Source organism: Molossus molossus, unplaced genomic scaffold (genome assembly GCF_014108415.1).
Source record: "Molossus molossus isolate mMolMol1 unplaced genomic scaffold, mMolMol1.p scaffold_m16_p_13, whole genome shotgun sequence".
In the NCBI taxonomy this organism is placed as follows: Eukaryota; Metazoa; Chordata; class Mammalia; order Chiroptera; family Molossidae; genus Molossus; species Molossus molossus.
In genome coordinates, this window is record NW_023425348.1 from 17,675,258 (window position 1) to 17,691,258 (window position 16,001).

The following is a 16,001-nucleotide window of genomic DNA, read 5'->3' on the forward strand; positions in this document are numbered from 1 at the left end:
ACCCCAACTAGAGCGAGTGAGCCAGCTAGGTCCGTTCCGAGAGCTCAGGCTCTGTCCCATGAGCTTCCAAAGCCCATCGGTCCCGTCTCACCTCACTGGCGTCACTTTCTACAAGTCAAGCTTATCATAATCTATTTCCTACTGTTCTTATTTTGTCATTGATAAAGGGTTTTTAAATTATCATTCACTAAAAATGATTTTTACTACCATCCAGAAAACATATATGTTGATATTCATGGTTGTTGCTCTTTTTTTTAAACAAGATCCCCAACAAAGAGGAGAAAATTAGGTATTCTGATTCTTGTTACAAAAATAACAGAGAGGCATTTCTCCAGTACAATGAACTTATAGTAAGTGTAGTTTTTGTAGGGACAAATTATGAAAGATATTGAAATGGACCAAAATGAATATGCTCAATGGAAAACGAGACGCTGCCTAGTATACTCTTTGGGTTACCTGTGTTTTTTTTGTTGTTGTTAATCCTCACCTGAGGATATTTTTCCATTGCTTTTCTGGATAGTGTGGAAGGGAGAGAGGAAAGGAGAGAGGGAAACATCCATGTGAGAGAGAAACATTGATTGGATGACTCCTGCATAACCCTGACTGGGGCTGGGGATCAAACCTGCAACCCAGGTACATGCTCTTGACTGGGAATCAAACCCAAGACCCTTTGGTCGGTGGGCCAATGCTCTAACCACTGAGCAAAACAGGCCAGGTCTGGGTTGCCTGGTTTCATGGAAGCTATAAGCCTTTGAGCTAACTTTACAAACTGTAAGTTGTAGATGACTGACAGCAATGTACCTAACATTTGTCCACAGAATTAAAAATTCTTTCTGGCTAAGAGACAAATGATTTATTTGTGGCCTTCCCCTACCTCTCATTGTCCTGGTAGAGAAAGCCAGTTTTGCATCCACTTATATTCATTTCAGCATTTCTTTTTTAAAAAAGTTTTTGTTGATTTTAGAGAGGGAAGGAGAATGAGAGATAGAAACACTGATGAGAGAGAAACCTCCACAGGCTGCCTCCTGCACACCCGCTACTGGGGATGGAGCCTGCAACCTAGGCATGTGCCCTGACTGGGAATCGAACTGGCAAACTTGGTGCATGGGATGATGTTCAATTCACTGAGCCAGACAGGCCGCGCACCTTTCAGCATTTCTGATTCAACTACATAAGCTGTGGAAGTATGAAATCTCCTTGAATTGGTTGTAACATCAGTTTTCTTATTAATGAATGATTTGAATGAAATCTTTTACATGTGCTCATTTTATATTTGCATGAGAGTCATGATTTTACCTTTTTAAAAAAAGAAATCATCCTTTAACAGTAGGGGTATAAAGTTTTAGACAATTAGCCATAAGCATAGAATCTGATCTTCACTATCTCTGAGTGGTTTCCACCAAACCATAATGGAAGCAGAGGTAGTATTTTGTTACAAGGCTTTGCTTTCTGGTGTCTCCAATAGTTGTACTATGATCTACGGATATGAGATGTCTTTCAAAAGCAGTGTGTAGATAATAATTCATATTTTAAAGTTGCTTAAGAAAAAACTGTGCTAAACAACCATATACAAAAAATGATATTGGGATTCTTGGCTTTTCAAAGAACTGGAAGAAGTATTGCTCTTTTATTTTCTTTTGTATTCCTCACCTGGGGATATTTTTCTACTTATTATCAGATAGAGTGGGAGGGAGGAAGGGAGAGAGACAGAGAGAAACATCGATGTGGTAGGGCCACACTGGCTGCCTCACACATGACCCGACCAGGGCTGGGGACAAACTGCAACAGAGTATGTACCCCCTTGACCGAAATCGAACCTGCGACTCACTGGTCTGCAGGCCGACACTCTAACCACTGAGCCAAACTTACCAGGGCAGTATTGCTCTTTCTTTGATGGACACTTCTTTCCTACTCTCTTATAATGCGGGAAATACTGAAGAATGGGTGGGCGAGCTGTGCCAGCAGCTTCCTTCGCATGAGTACAGACCATGCACTGCTTGTAACCAGAATGCACCGGGGCAGCCCCTTTGTCCTGGACACTTCTCAGGGGTCACCTGCCTCTCCCAGTGCTCCCACAGTTCCCTCCCCCACACCTCTCACAGCACTGACTACGCTGTGCTGTAACGGTAATTCTTGCTTTACCTACGCACTCCACCAGACTGTGAGTTCCCTGAGGGAGGAAATTTCTCTGTATGAATTCAGTTGCTGAATGAGATATATAAGGAGTTGTCTGGTTAAATATTTACCAAAATTAAGATAATAAATTGTAGTTTGGGTTTATAGTATTAGCTACTGGTCTAATAGGGTTTTAGCTCCTCTCAGATTGAGACCTATAGAAGGTGTACAATGGTCAGGCACGCCATGTTAATAAGATTAGGGAGAAAACAGTAAGAACAATGACAACAGCTAGCATAAATCTATTTTTAAACTGGTCCTCAAGGATATAATTTTGGTAATCACCATCACTTTAATAGATAAGCTTATAAAATATACATTAAAAAAGTATTCTGAGACATGATCAAATCAGAATAATTACCTTTGAATTGCATTTATTCTCTCTTCATCATTTCCTTGATCCATTACACAGACCCAGTGATCATAGAGATCCGAGGAGAAAATACTTCTGGGAATATTTCGTAGAAAATCCTAACAGAGAGGGAAAAAATAAATATTTTAAATCATTGTCGTGCTAAACATGTACTGGAGAAAGTATAAAACATTCTGCTGAAAAGTTCAGTTAAGTCTCCCCTTCTCTGGAATATACAGATCTCTGTACAAACTCCCCGCTAATGTGCACATGTAGAAACATGTTTTTATTTTTTTCCTAACAAAAATAAGAGAAATAGCTGGAATCTGGGTAAAGTGGGAAAGGTGGAAGACAACCTTTTTGGGCTGAAAGCCCCTGTCTATGTACATTTTAGCAAACTGGCACTATGTGCAGGGCTTGGCAAATCTGCCTGAATCCCCCTTCCCTACTATCAAATCACTAGTTAAAAGAAATGCACAAAGATATTTGTGAGGTTTATAGTGTTATGATCAGTTATCCAATCATGCTGTACATATTTACTCATATGTGCCAGGCACCCCTTGAGGGGCTAGGGACAGATCCATGAATAAAACAAAGTCCCTGTTATTCTCAAACTTTATATTCCAGTGGTATTTGTGAACAGTTCCATCTAGAGCTAGAGTTTCTCCCTGTTATTCTCCATAGAAGGGCCCTCATTATTTGGGGAGAGAAAGCATTCCAGACAATGGCTGGGCTCTGGGAGCTTGGGGAAGCACCCCAATGCCTAATGTACATGAAATCATAGGTCCCCAGCACATTATCCCTTTTGGCCTTCCAGACCCTATTCTGCTGAGATCACTGCTGAGACTGGGTAGTAGTCATTACTGAACTGTTGAAACCACTGCTGGGGCTGGGTGAAACCAGACTATAACAAAAGCAGTATATGGCCAAGGGTGTTTGTTGTTTGACCTTTGTTTGTAAAAAGCTTAAAAATAAACTAAATTTGGTTCTGGTCCTATGTTCATTTCTGTTCTAAGCCAACTCTTTCTGTTGCTTTTGGCTTGGTATTTGCAAGGTTAAGCTTGCAAAGTCTGATCTCTACCTCAGTAAACTTTAGGCAGGGAAAACTCAAGTTCACGTCTAAGCACTGTACCCATGGTTGGCTATTATTTTGCAAGTTCCTGCTTATAACCTAGAGATCGGTGAAAGTTGCAATTGAGCAATTTAAATATTGCTGGGAAACCAAATCAGCAATTTTACCTACGTGTTTTATGAAAGGTCCACAACTTGTTATTTATATGTCATGTTTATACTACTGATATGAAAGCTGTGATATCTTATTATTACAGTTAGCTTATTACACGTGTGTATCTGCCCTACTAGCGTATGAGCTCCTCCAGGGCAGCGGTGGGCCCTCACTCACTACTTGTACACTTCAGTGCCATGCACAGTCCCAGACATAGTAGTGGTCATTACTCAACTGTTGCTGTTTGTCATATGGACAATTATTAATGAGGGACAGGGGAAGGCCAACTAACTATAATTGAGATTCTAAGATAATTTTAAAAGTCTCTTTGTAATCACGTCCCCTATCACAATACAAAAATTTTTAAGAGTGGTTAACAAGTAGACAGATGACTGATTCTTCCTGTTCTATTATATCTTCCAGTAGAAATGTACCTGGATACTTGTGATTCAGATGTGTCTTTTTTTTTTTTTTTTTTTGGTATGTGTCCCTAGCTAGAACCGAACCCGGGACTCTCTGGTCTGCAGGCCGATGCTCAACTGCTGAGCCAAACTGGCCAGGGCCAGATGTGTCTTTACAAAGGTTACCACTTTTTGGGTAAAGCTATTGCATTTCCATAATTCCAAAGTAATTTTAGTTGCTGCACCTACTTTAAAAGTCAGATTTCAAAGAGGCAAAATCTGTTATTTCAAGTGGGGCAGTGACAATAGCTCTCTTTTTAAATCTCAGTGGAAAACAGACTCGATCTGTCTTGAAGAAAAACATCATTAAATTTTAAACCTACACTGGAAAGATAATAGGTCGTAACATCGCAGTGAACTCCCCACAGCTGGAATAACACGTCATGAAATGCAACCACCATCACAGCGGAGAAAGGGTATGAGCACTGGTTCTGAATGACAATCACCAACTCACAGCTCTCAGCCCAAAGTCTTCTGCCCTCCAAAACCAGAGCCCAGGAGCAGAGCTACCAAGTTCATTTGAGATGAGAACCCTGTAGGATTAAAAATGAACTTTCCCTCAAAGGTCTGATGGAGCAAAGTTAGTGTCTGAAGCAATTTACTTTCAATTATAGTTTGAATAGTTGAGCTTATATTTAAGCAAAACCAGCATAAGTAAAAAACGGAAGGAAAACTAAGGTACCACTTCCAAATAGTCTTAAAAATAAGAAACAAAACAAAAATTCAAAAACCTTTGTCAAGAAGTATGTCTTTTTCTGCAACCACTTGGAATAAATGAGAGTAAAATATGGTTACATGACTATAAAACTACAACTACTTGCAACCTATTTAACCAGACTTTTCAATCATTTGGATGAGTTTTTGTCTTTTGCTTATTTTGTGCAAGTAATATTTCTGCAATTTGAAATACAACCAAACTCTTCTAGAATTACAATTTTTTGTAATAACCTCAATAATTTACCACATTTTAAGTGTGGTGCTATGAAAAGCATAGAAAGGAAAATGCTCTAAAACACAGGCTTCAGCTTCCTAAATTAAAAGATGAGAGAAAGTCTAAGTATATGATTTAAAAAGGAAAATTCACTGTGTGTGTGTGTATCCATCCCTAACATGCATCTGTCTGAGCATACCATACATGTCTTTATTGTATTACAGGACTGAAGATAAGCATAAACCCTCGCTCCAGCTCTTCAGTTCTTTTGAGTGATCTTTACTGCACAGGCCTAGCAGGGGTTAAGAGCAGACATGCCCCATTTACCAAGAAACATCTGATCGTGCATTAGGTCATGAAGCAAGATTCTGTAAACAGTTGACCACCTAGCAGGAGTATGGGTATATAAGGGTCTTCACCATGTTTTCCTTAATTTGTTGTGCATGCTCCATGCCCTAGGGTACAGGCTGGGGCCTTGTCTCTGCCCCTGCTGGGAGATGGAAGCTTGAGGAAGGCCTGTAGAAGTGAAAAGCTCTGCTAAAAGCTGGTTTTGACTCTACATTATCCAAAAATGTGAGGCATTTTCAAGAATGTGGGAGGAACACATTTTACAAGCGCTCTAACCCAACTGTGGCTGTGACTTAAGGAGCCACGGGTGAGGGTAAGAACCATAATGAACGTCAAGTGTGGGAAGGGTTTTTATAAAAGGAGGCCCAGACTCAGGAGTCAATCCTGTCCCACTTTTACTGTGAGGCATCAGGGACAAGGGAAGGTCTGGATGAACGAATGGACCTTCCAGTGGTCTTAGAGAGCCATTTTGTTAGGCAAATGTTTATTTGTTATGGTAAAGTTCTGTTTCAAAGTTTAATAAAGTTTATTTTAGAAAAATTTGCCTTTATTAGGAAGGAAGTGAGATTGTGAGGAAGTCATCATAATTAGGATGTTTGTTTTGGTAAATGTGCTGTGTGTGTTTTGACTATTTTTAATTTAACTTAATTAAAAAAATTTCTGCATGAGGTAGCAGAGTGAAGCTGGGGAGAGTGGTGTGGGATAGAAAAAATTTAAAAAGTATGTCTGACATGCCATATCATTGGGCGTGGCCTTTAAAGGACAATCTTACTTTGTGAAGTGTTCTGAATACATTTTAGATTCTAATTTATTATGGTTCTTTGCAGATGGGAATAATGTTATAAGGAAAGAAAACAGCTGTCTTTCTCCAGAGCCGTACCATGAGGTAGATGGAGGGGGACTTTCCTACCTTTAGAACAGATGCTATCACAAAAATAGATTCACAGTCTAGGTGCACTTCAAGCCCAGCATTCAGTTTCTCTTTCAGCTCTCTGCAAGATTTCACATTGGCTGACTGTCTGAAGATGCCTTTAGTGAGGGGTCCTTTTTGATTAAGAAAAAGAAGCATATCCTATGGGGAAGCAAAGAAAAACAATGGCACTTTACACATTCCAGCAATCCCTCGGCTGCCAGTGCTGGGGACAGGGGGAGGCACCGAAGGATGCCGGACGGGGCTGGACAGACTGCCGGAAGAATTAAAGTTCATTTCCTTTGGTATCTCTAAATCTCTTTTATTCTATTTCTTCAACATCTGAGGAACATTTTACTTGAAACACTTGCCTGTCTTGTTTCAATGAATTAGCAGCCACTTTAAACTCAAATTTCTCTGACTGCTTCAAAGTCCCTGCTAACAGGTCTTTCTTCTATCTCACTCCTCTCCTCCATTATTCTCCAATGCAAACTCTTTCCCCCAATATAAAATATTATTGTCAAACTCATTCTCCACTTGCTTGTCCTTCTTTTTATACATCTTCATATGTCATTCTACTTCCTGTATTGACTTCCTTTTTTTAAATTAGGCTACAGCTATCTGCCCCAGGAAGCTTTCTCCATCCCATTCCATTCTGATCTGGCTTTCATTTTGCATTCTTTCAAGCTGTACGTCCTCTGCTCTCAGTGTAGGAAAAGAATGGGTGTTGGAGACAAGCAACCCATGGGACTTGAAACCTAGCCATAGCACATATTTACTGTGTGATCTTGGATAAACGTGAGGCTTTTAAGATAAAATTGTAAAGTAGGGATGGTGATGATGATGATAACTATCCCCTAACTCTGCTGTGTAGGGGAAGCAATAAAGTGGCAAGGCCAGTGTCTGGCACTAACAGATACACAATATAGCACAAAGTGCATACATCTAGTATAGTACTTAGAGGATACTGGATACTCAATACATGCTGTTTAACGGTGATCATTTACTGAAACAACTGGAGACAAGACAAATGCAGTGGTTTTCATCTGACCCATTCTATATAAGAAAGATACCTACATGCTAGAGGATGTATCCTTATGCATAAATACTTGAAATACAAATACAACACATGCAAGATTTTTAAAAAGTATATGATTGAGTAGTCTCTGCTGCAAAGTGATTAAAGGGGATTTTCAGAACAATGTAGAATTCAAGAAAGGAAGTGAGAGAAACGTGAGGGATGATGTGAATTCTCTGTCTACCAAGCATAGTCCAATGGATCTGAGCAGGCCCAATGTGGCTCTTTCCTGAGATGAGTAGTGTAGGTGATCTTTTCCTATTATGTCTAGCTTACGACTCTGCAATAGCTTAATAAGACTTTTATTCTTTGAAATAATAATAAAGATTCTCAGCCAATGCTATGGGTGTCTATAACATTTCCATTAGGATATAGATTTGCCTCCCAGAGGTCTCTCCTTCCCCAAACCTCCTTTCCCATTGGGGTTACAGGCCAGAAGGAGACTTACCAAGACAGGTTTGGGCAGATTGTCATTCTCACAGATAATTGGCAGAGACACTCCAAAGAGCTGTCCTGGCACAGGAGAGGTTGGCGACATGGGCAAGGTATCCAGGTGAGTGCCAGAACCCCGCCAAAAGGCCCAACTGATGATAGATCTTCTCCTTTTAAATGTCTTCTGACCCGAATCTAAGGAAGAAGTGAAGTAGAAAAACTAGTTTAATTCACTTACCCATATTTCTACAGTTTCTATTTCACATTATGTTCAGTACTTATGGCTCAAAGAGAAAAGTGCTTATAGGTGTCCTTTGTTACTGTTAATTCAATGTATAAAATTTCATTATAAAATTTTATAAATTAAGAAAAAATCAAGTGTTTGGGTTATTCTCCTACCTGTTTTTGGAACATCGCTGGGTTAATTACATGAGTTTTGGCACTGAATTCTGACAGGTGAAAGGGTCCTTTACTGAACTGTAACAGCTTAAAGCATATATATTGTCCCATTTTAAAGATGAGACTAGGCATACAAAATGGTTAAGATTAAATCAGACCACAATTAAATAGATTTAAAAAAAAGAAAAAAAGAAAAAAGAGGAGGAGCCTTGGCCGGATTGGCTCAGCGGTTAGAGCACTGGCCCTCAGACCAAAGAGTCATGGGTTCCATTCCGTTCAAGGGCACGTACCTTGGTTGCCGTTTGGTGCCCCGCCCTGATCAGGGTCGTGTGGGGGGCAACGAATTGATGTTTCTCTCTCAGATTGATGTTTGTCTCTCTCTCTCTCTCTCCCCCTCACATTCTGTCTGAAGATTAATGTAAAAATGTCCTCGGGTGAGGATCAAAAAAAAAAAGAGGGGGAGAAGAGGGGGAGAGGCGGGGAAGATGAGGGGAAGGAGGATGGATAGGAGGAGCGGGAGGAGGAGGAGACTTGTCTCTATTAAGATGTCCTCTTGAAACAAAGAATGCTCTGTTACTCGATGTCCCACTCTACCACTGAGACAGGAAGTGAATGTTCTACACATCCCCCTTTCTTTCCAGCTGCAAAGACTTGCAGGTATCTTTCGGTTCCCAACTTAAAAAAGCCTTAAGGCAGCATGAATGGTTGCAAACATGAGTGAGACTTGCCCCTGCCATGGTGCAATTTGTAATCTAGTGGGAAACAAGACAGGTGGTAGGGAGAAGCAGCAAGTATGTTAATAAATACAATGTCCTATAGGAGGAACGAAGTACCACAGGCATTTGGAAGACTGATAATGCATATCTACCCACTGGGCAGGAGGCTGTGATGTTCAACTGAACATTCAGCATTGTGTCTCACATTTAATGAGTAAGCATTCACCAAATAATTCTTGAACAATAACTGAATTAAGGAGAAATTTAGGTGGAAAAGGTAAAAAGACAACAGGAACAAAACAGGCAGAAGTAACAGAGGTCAACTGTGAATCATGATTTTGTGATATCATTGTGCTAAAACATTTTCTTTTTTTGTTTGTTAATCCTCACTGGAGGGTATTTTTTCAATTGATTTTTAGAGAGAGTAGTAGGAAGGGGAGAGGGAGAGAGAGTGGGGAAGAGAGAGAGAAACATCGATGTGAGAGAGACACATCGATTAGTTGCCTCCTGCATGACCCTGACCAGGACCAGGGATGGAACCTGCAACCCAGGTATGTGCCCCTTACCTGGTAATCCAATCTGTGACGCTCTGATCACAGAGCACGTGGGCCAGGGCAGTGCTAAAACATTTTTGATGTCCTCTGTCTCTAATTTTAACATGAAAATTGATGGATTTGAATAGGATTTGATATCTAAAAAGACAACTCCTTAAGGATCCTTTCGGACCTCTCTGCCACCCTCCCTTGTCCAACGGCCTCAACACCTACACAGATACCAACTCTAGACAAAATAAAAAGGCTTATCTGAAGGCACTAAAGAGGAATCAAAAGAAGGGAAATACTTGAGATAAAAATTTGACACTTGGAAGAAGGGAATGGCACAGCACTGGGCTTTTAGCCCTAAGTCAAGCCCCAGCACCATGGGGGTCACTAAAATTTGAAGAGAAACTGGAGAATGGAGAACTGGAGAATGGAGGTAGTGGTAACCACAGCAGCTGGAAATGCTACAAGGAGAAAACTAAATAGTGGAGCCCCAAATGCTATGTATAAATTCTGCCCGAATCTCTGCAGACCCCTGAAGCACCCATGTGTGGGGCAGATTCAAAACAACATGTAGTTAAGGCTAACTGACTGCAATTTGAGGAGCCATTCCCGAGGTGCCATCCACACAGGGGCTGACTCCGTTTTCTCCAGGGAGAGAGCATGGTGGCTGGGCACTGGCCTCTGGCTGTGGGCACTGACAGCCGCACAGGCTGCCAGAGTCCATGTTTAACTGCTCACATTCTCTGACGGGAACACTGAAGGAGATGATCTTCTCAGGGAGGCCATGGTCAGCAGTGTCAAATGCTCATTTCAAAGAAATGTTTTATTTCCTCAGAATGACCAAATTAAACCAAATACTAAAAAACGCCAAGTTGTGGGAGAATAAACAAATAAGTGACATTTTACTGGTACTCCATACCACCATCAACACTTGGTTTCCTCAGGACACATCTGTGCATCATCAATGTGCACACACCCAAGTATAAAGGTATCTGGTTCTACAGTCAGGAGCCCAGTGACATGAACTTGGGTAAGTTACTTAACCTTTCAAAACTGAGAATGATATTACCTACCTCTCCCAAGGTTTATCGAGAGGGTTAAGTAGCATAATGCATGAAAAGTACTACTTTGTCCAGGGGATGAGTCAAAGTGATCTTGATTAAAGCTATTAAGACACTAATCTCCTCCCCACAAAGAAGACCTTCTCCCCACATCCACTCTCCATCTGGCCCAACAGCCTTTGGAAGTATGCAGGCAGGCAGGAACACCAGATTCTGCTTAACTATACTACTTTCTTCCTGCCCTGACATTCCCAAACAATACCATTTTGAAAAAACAGAAAAGGAAACTAAACCCATTCTTAAATTCGGGAGGGAGTTCCATTGTCTAGCAATTTCAGTTTGTGCAAATGTTTAATATGTATGTCTGTATATGTTGAGTAGTTGTACCGAATGTAGTTTCCTCACATTTGACCTGGTTTCGTCATTTGTAAAATTATCAGATTTATTTGATTTTTTTTAGCTTTCACAAATTCTTAGGAAGAATGCTTTATTATGAAGTTAACATACCCAGCTATCCTATGGGTGTAGAAGAGGATAAAGTAGAAATTGAGGCCTGTACTGTACTATAAATAGTTTCGGCTGCAGCCATGCCTTTCGTTCTGTACAACATTCAAGTTTAGACTTCATGTTCCCTCTGGGGCAGAGAGGAAAAAAAATCATGAGAGTTTACTTTCCTGAATAGCTTTTAATGCATAGCTCTTACTTTCTGAATGCCAAAGGCTGATGAATATCATGCTGTTGCTATTAAAAATATAAGGGTGATGTAAATGTAGCACAAACTAACTTCGTTAACTCCAGCTTTCCTAAACAATCCTGGCAAGTTTTCCGCTAGTTCTTCACGCTTCTGTTAGGGGACTGAATACTAAACATCACAATTCTGAAAAGTTTGTGCTTATAGAATAATAATAATCACAACAACAAAACCTTAATTAAAAATTCTATTCCAGTCAAGTAACTCTCCAAATTAAAAATAACCCCTGCCCCTGCAGTATGAAATATGCATGGGAGAATACTCAAATGATACGGCAAACAGGTAGAAGAAAAAGTTGCATGCCATATTTTACCATCTACCATAAAAATTCAGTTCCATGAATCCTGGGTCTGAAGCCTGCGTGGCAGGTGAACCTGCCGTGCAGAAGAGGGAGTTCCGTTCAACCTGAAACCTCAGGAGCTACTTCACACTGTTCTCAGGAAGATCCCACTTCAACCCCAGAATTCTGCTCCACTTGTTGTGTCATAATAGGAGTGACTAAGCCACTCCATCATCCATGTAAGTTCTCTATTCCATATACTGGATTAAGTCTGCTATAAGTTCCCAGGCCTTAAGCAAGCTTAAGCAAGTCTAATGAGACATGTAAACAAATCATCATAATGTAATTTTTAAGTTACACTAGAGATGTGGAAACTGTTCTAGAGACACACTGAAGTAAAAAAGATCTCCTGGAAGTGATATTTGAATTGGGTCTTGAAGTCAGATTTTTAAAAAATTATTATTTTTATTAATTTATTTTTGTTACAGATGATTCTCCTTCCCCCTCCCATTGACACCGTCCTCCCCATTCCCCCCCCCCCATCCCCAGCTTTGTTGTCTATGTCCATGGTTATGCATACATGCATATAAGTTCTGTGGTTTATCTCTTCCCTCTCCCTCACACACTCTTCTGAGGTTGGTAAGTCTGTACCCTACTTTTATGTCTCTGGGTCTATTTTGTTCATCAGTTTGTTTTGTTCATTATATTGCACAAATAAGTGGGATCATGTGATATTTGTCTTTTTCTCTGCTTGGCTTGTTTTGCTTAGGATAATACCCTCCAGGTCCCTCCATGTCGTCTCAAAGGATAAGAGATCTTTCTTTCTTACAGTTGCATAGTACTCCATTGTGTATATGTACCACTGCTTTTTTATCCATTTGTCTACTGATGGATACTTGGGCTGTTTCCAGATCTTAGCTATTTTAAATAGTGCTGTTATGAACATGGGGGTACATATATTCTTTCTGATTGGTGTTTCAGGCTTCTTAGGGTATATTCCTAGAAGTGGGAGCACTGGGTCAAATGGCAATTCAATTTTTAACTTTTTGAGGTAATATTGTACTGTTTTCCACAGTGGCTACACCAGTCTGCATTCCCACCAGCAGTGTACTAGAGTCCCCTTTTCTCCACACCCTCGCCAGCTCTTGTTGTTTGATGATTTGTTAATGGCGGCCATTCTGACAGGTGTGAGGTGATACCTCATAGTTGTTTTAATTTGCATCTCTCTGATGATTAGTGATGTTGAGCATTTTTTCATATGTCTCTTGGCCATTTGTATGTCTTGTTTGGAGAGGTATCTCTTTAGGTCCTCTGCCCATTTTTAATTGGGTTGTCTCCCTTTTGTTGAGTTGCATGAGTACTCTATATATTTTGGAAATTAACCTCTTATCTGATGTATCATTGCCAATTATGGTCTCCCATATAGTGGGCTCCCTTTCCATTCTGACGGCTGTTTCTTTTGCTGCGCAGAAGCTTTTTAGTTTGATGTAGTCCCATGTGTTCATGTTTTCCTTTGTTTCTCTTGCCTTAGGTGTTGTATCAGTAAAAATTCTGCTGTGTATGATGTCTGAATGCTGCATGTGATGTCTGAAATTTTGTTGCCGACATTTTCTTCTAGGATTTTTATGGATTCATGAGTCACATTAAATTCTTTTATCCATTTGGAGTTTATTCTTGTGTATGGTGTAAGTTGGTGGTCTAGCTTCACTTTTTTGCATGTTGCCGTCAATTATCCCAACACCATTTATTGAAGAGGCTGTCTTGACTCCACTGTATACTCTTTGAGGTCAGATCTTTAATGTTTATATCCTGAACCCTCAAATAACAGTAGGTGTGTTTCACTGGGGACCAGCCACCCTTAGGCTGAGTGACAGTGATCTAAGTCACAGGAGTAGCCTTCTGAGAGATCTATTGCTACTCTGTTTTCAGTATGATACCACAGTATTTAGATTCTCCCCACACTGAGGCAAAATTTGAAAAACAGATTGGAGATGACTATGCTCACCTACGGTTATTTTGGATAACGGAAATATTTTCCATAAGCTAACTACAGAAAGCTTCCTTCAGAAATGGAGATACAAAGTTATGTCTTTATTCTAGTTGTGGGAGATGTCTGAGATTTCACTGTCTATGTTTTCTTCTAGGATTTTTATGGTTTGAGTCTAGCATTTAAGTCTTTAATCCACTTTTAGTTTATTCTTATATATGGTGTAAGAAGTTGAACCAGTTTAATTTTGTTTGCATGTACCTGTCCAATTTTCCCAACACATTTATTGAAAAGACTGTCTTTACTCCATTGTATGCTCTTGCCTCCTTTGTCAGATATTAATTGACCATAGGGTTGATTTCTGGGCTCTCTGTTCTGTCCCACTGATCTATATGCCTGTTCTTCTTCTGTTTATTTATTTATTCATTCATTCATTCATTCCTCACCTGAGGGCACTTTTCCATTTTTTTGTTCAGATAGAGTGAGAGGGAGAAAGAGGAAGAGAGAAAGAGAGAGAGAGAGACAGAGAGAGACAGAGAGAGAGACAGAGAAAGAAACATCGATGTGAAAGGGACACATCGAGTGGCTGCCACCCACATGATCAACCAGGGCCGGGGACAAACTGCAACCGAGGTACGTGCCCTTAGTGGGAACTGAACCTGGGTCTCCCTGGACCACCAGCTGATGCTCTAACCACTGAGAAAAACCGGACAGGGCTGTTCTTCTTTTTAAAATTAATTTTTATTGTTGAAAGTATGACAGACATCCCCTATTTTTCCCCCATTGAACCCTCCTTCCCACTCTCACCCATTTATACCTTCACCACACTATTGTCTATGTCCATTGGTTATGCATATATGCATAAAAGTTCTTTGGTTAATCTCTTCCTACCTCCCTACCCCCGCCTTCCTTCTGAGATTTGTCAGTCTGTGCCATTCTTCCATGTCTCTAGATCTATTTTGTTCTTCCATTAAATTTGTTCATTAGATTCCACTTATAAGTGAGATCATGTGATAAACTTGTTTTTCTCTGACTGGCTTATTTCACTTAGCATAATACTCTCCAAGTCCTCCATGCTTTCTCAAAGGGTAAGAGACCCTTCTTTTTTACAGCTGCATAGTATTCCATTGTGTAAATATACCACAGCTTTGGCTTGTTTTTATGCCAGTATCAAGCTGTTTTGATTACAATGGCCTTGTTGTATAGTTTGATATCTGGTATTGTGATACCTCCAACTTTGTTCTTTCTCAAGATTGCTGAGGCTATTCAGAATCTTTTTGGTTCCACGTAAACTTTTGGAATATTTGTTCTAGATCATGAAATATGTTATTGCTGTTTTAATAGAAATTGTGTTTAATCTATAGATTGCTTTGGGTGGTATGTATATTTTAATGATGTTAATTCTTTCAGTCCATGAACACAGTATAAGTTTCCACTTGTTTGTATTTTCCTCTGTTTCTTTCTTCAATGTCCTATAGTTTTCCAAGTACAGGTCTTTTACCTCCTTGTTTAAATTTATTACTAGGTATCTTATTATTTTTTTGTTGCAATAATAAATAAGATTATTTTCTTAGTTTCTCTTTCTAATATTTCATTATTGGTGTATGAGAATGACATTGGTTTCTGGATATTAATTTTGTATCCTACTTTGCCAAATTCATTTGTTAGATCTAGTAAGTTTTTGGTGAAGTCTTTAGGGTTTTATATGTACAATATCATACCATGTCATCGGTGAATAATGACAGTTTTATTTCCTCCTTTCCAACTGGGATGGCTTTTATTTTCTTCTTCTTGTCTGATCACTGTGGCTAGGACTTCCAGTACTATGTTGAATAAGAGTGGTGAAAGTGGATATCCCTGTCTTGTTCCTGATCCTAAGAGATGTGCTTTTAGTTTTTGCCCACTGAGTATGATATTGGCTGTAGGTTTTTCATGTGTGGCCTCTATTATGTTGAGATATGATCCCTCTACTCCCATTTTGCTGAGATTTTTTAAAATCATAAATGGGTACTGTACTTTATCAAATGCTTTTTCTGCATCTATTGATATAACCATGTGAGTTTTATCCTTCATTTTGTTTAGGTAATGTATCACATTTATTGATTTGAGAATATTGTACCAATCTTCATCCTTGGAATAAATTCCACTTGATCATGGTATATGATCTTTCTAATGCATTACTGGATCCAATTTGCTAATATTTTGTTGAGGATTTTAGTATCTATGTTCATCAGGGATATTGGGTTATAATTTTCTTTCTTTGTAGTGTCTTTATCTGGTGTTGAAATTAGGATAATGCTGAAAAATGCTCAACATCACTAATCATCAAGAGATGCAAATTAAAACTATGATG

The 16,001-nt window shown here is 39.6% G+C and overlaps 1 protein-coding gene across 1 annotated transcript in view; it reads right to left on the reverse strand.

The window, feature by feature from the left end:
• ARHGAP20 (Rho GTPase activating protein 20) overlaps positions 1-16,001 on the reverse strand; it is a 125,277-nt gene that overhangs the window by 5,123 nt on the left and 104,153 nt on the right. The window contains exons 10-12 of the mRNA XM_036258882.1: positions 7,929-8,107; positions 6,403-6,564; positions 2,537-2,646 (exon numbers count right to left, since the gene is read on the reverse strand). Of these exons, the coding sequence (XP_036114775.1) occupies positions 2,537-2,646; positions 6,403-6,564; positions 7,929-8,107 (451 nt within the window). The remainder of the gene's footprint in view (positions 1-2,536; positions 2,647-6,402; positions 6,565-7,928; positions 8,108-16,001) is intronic.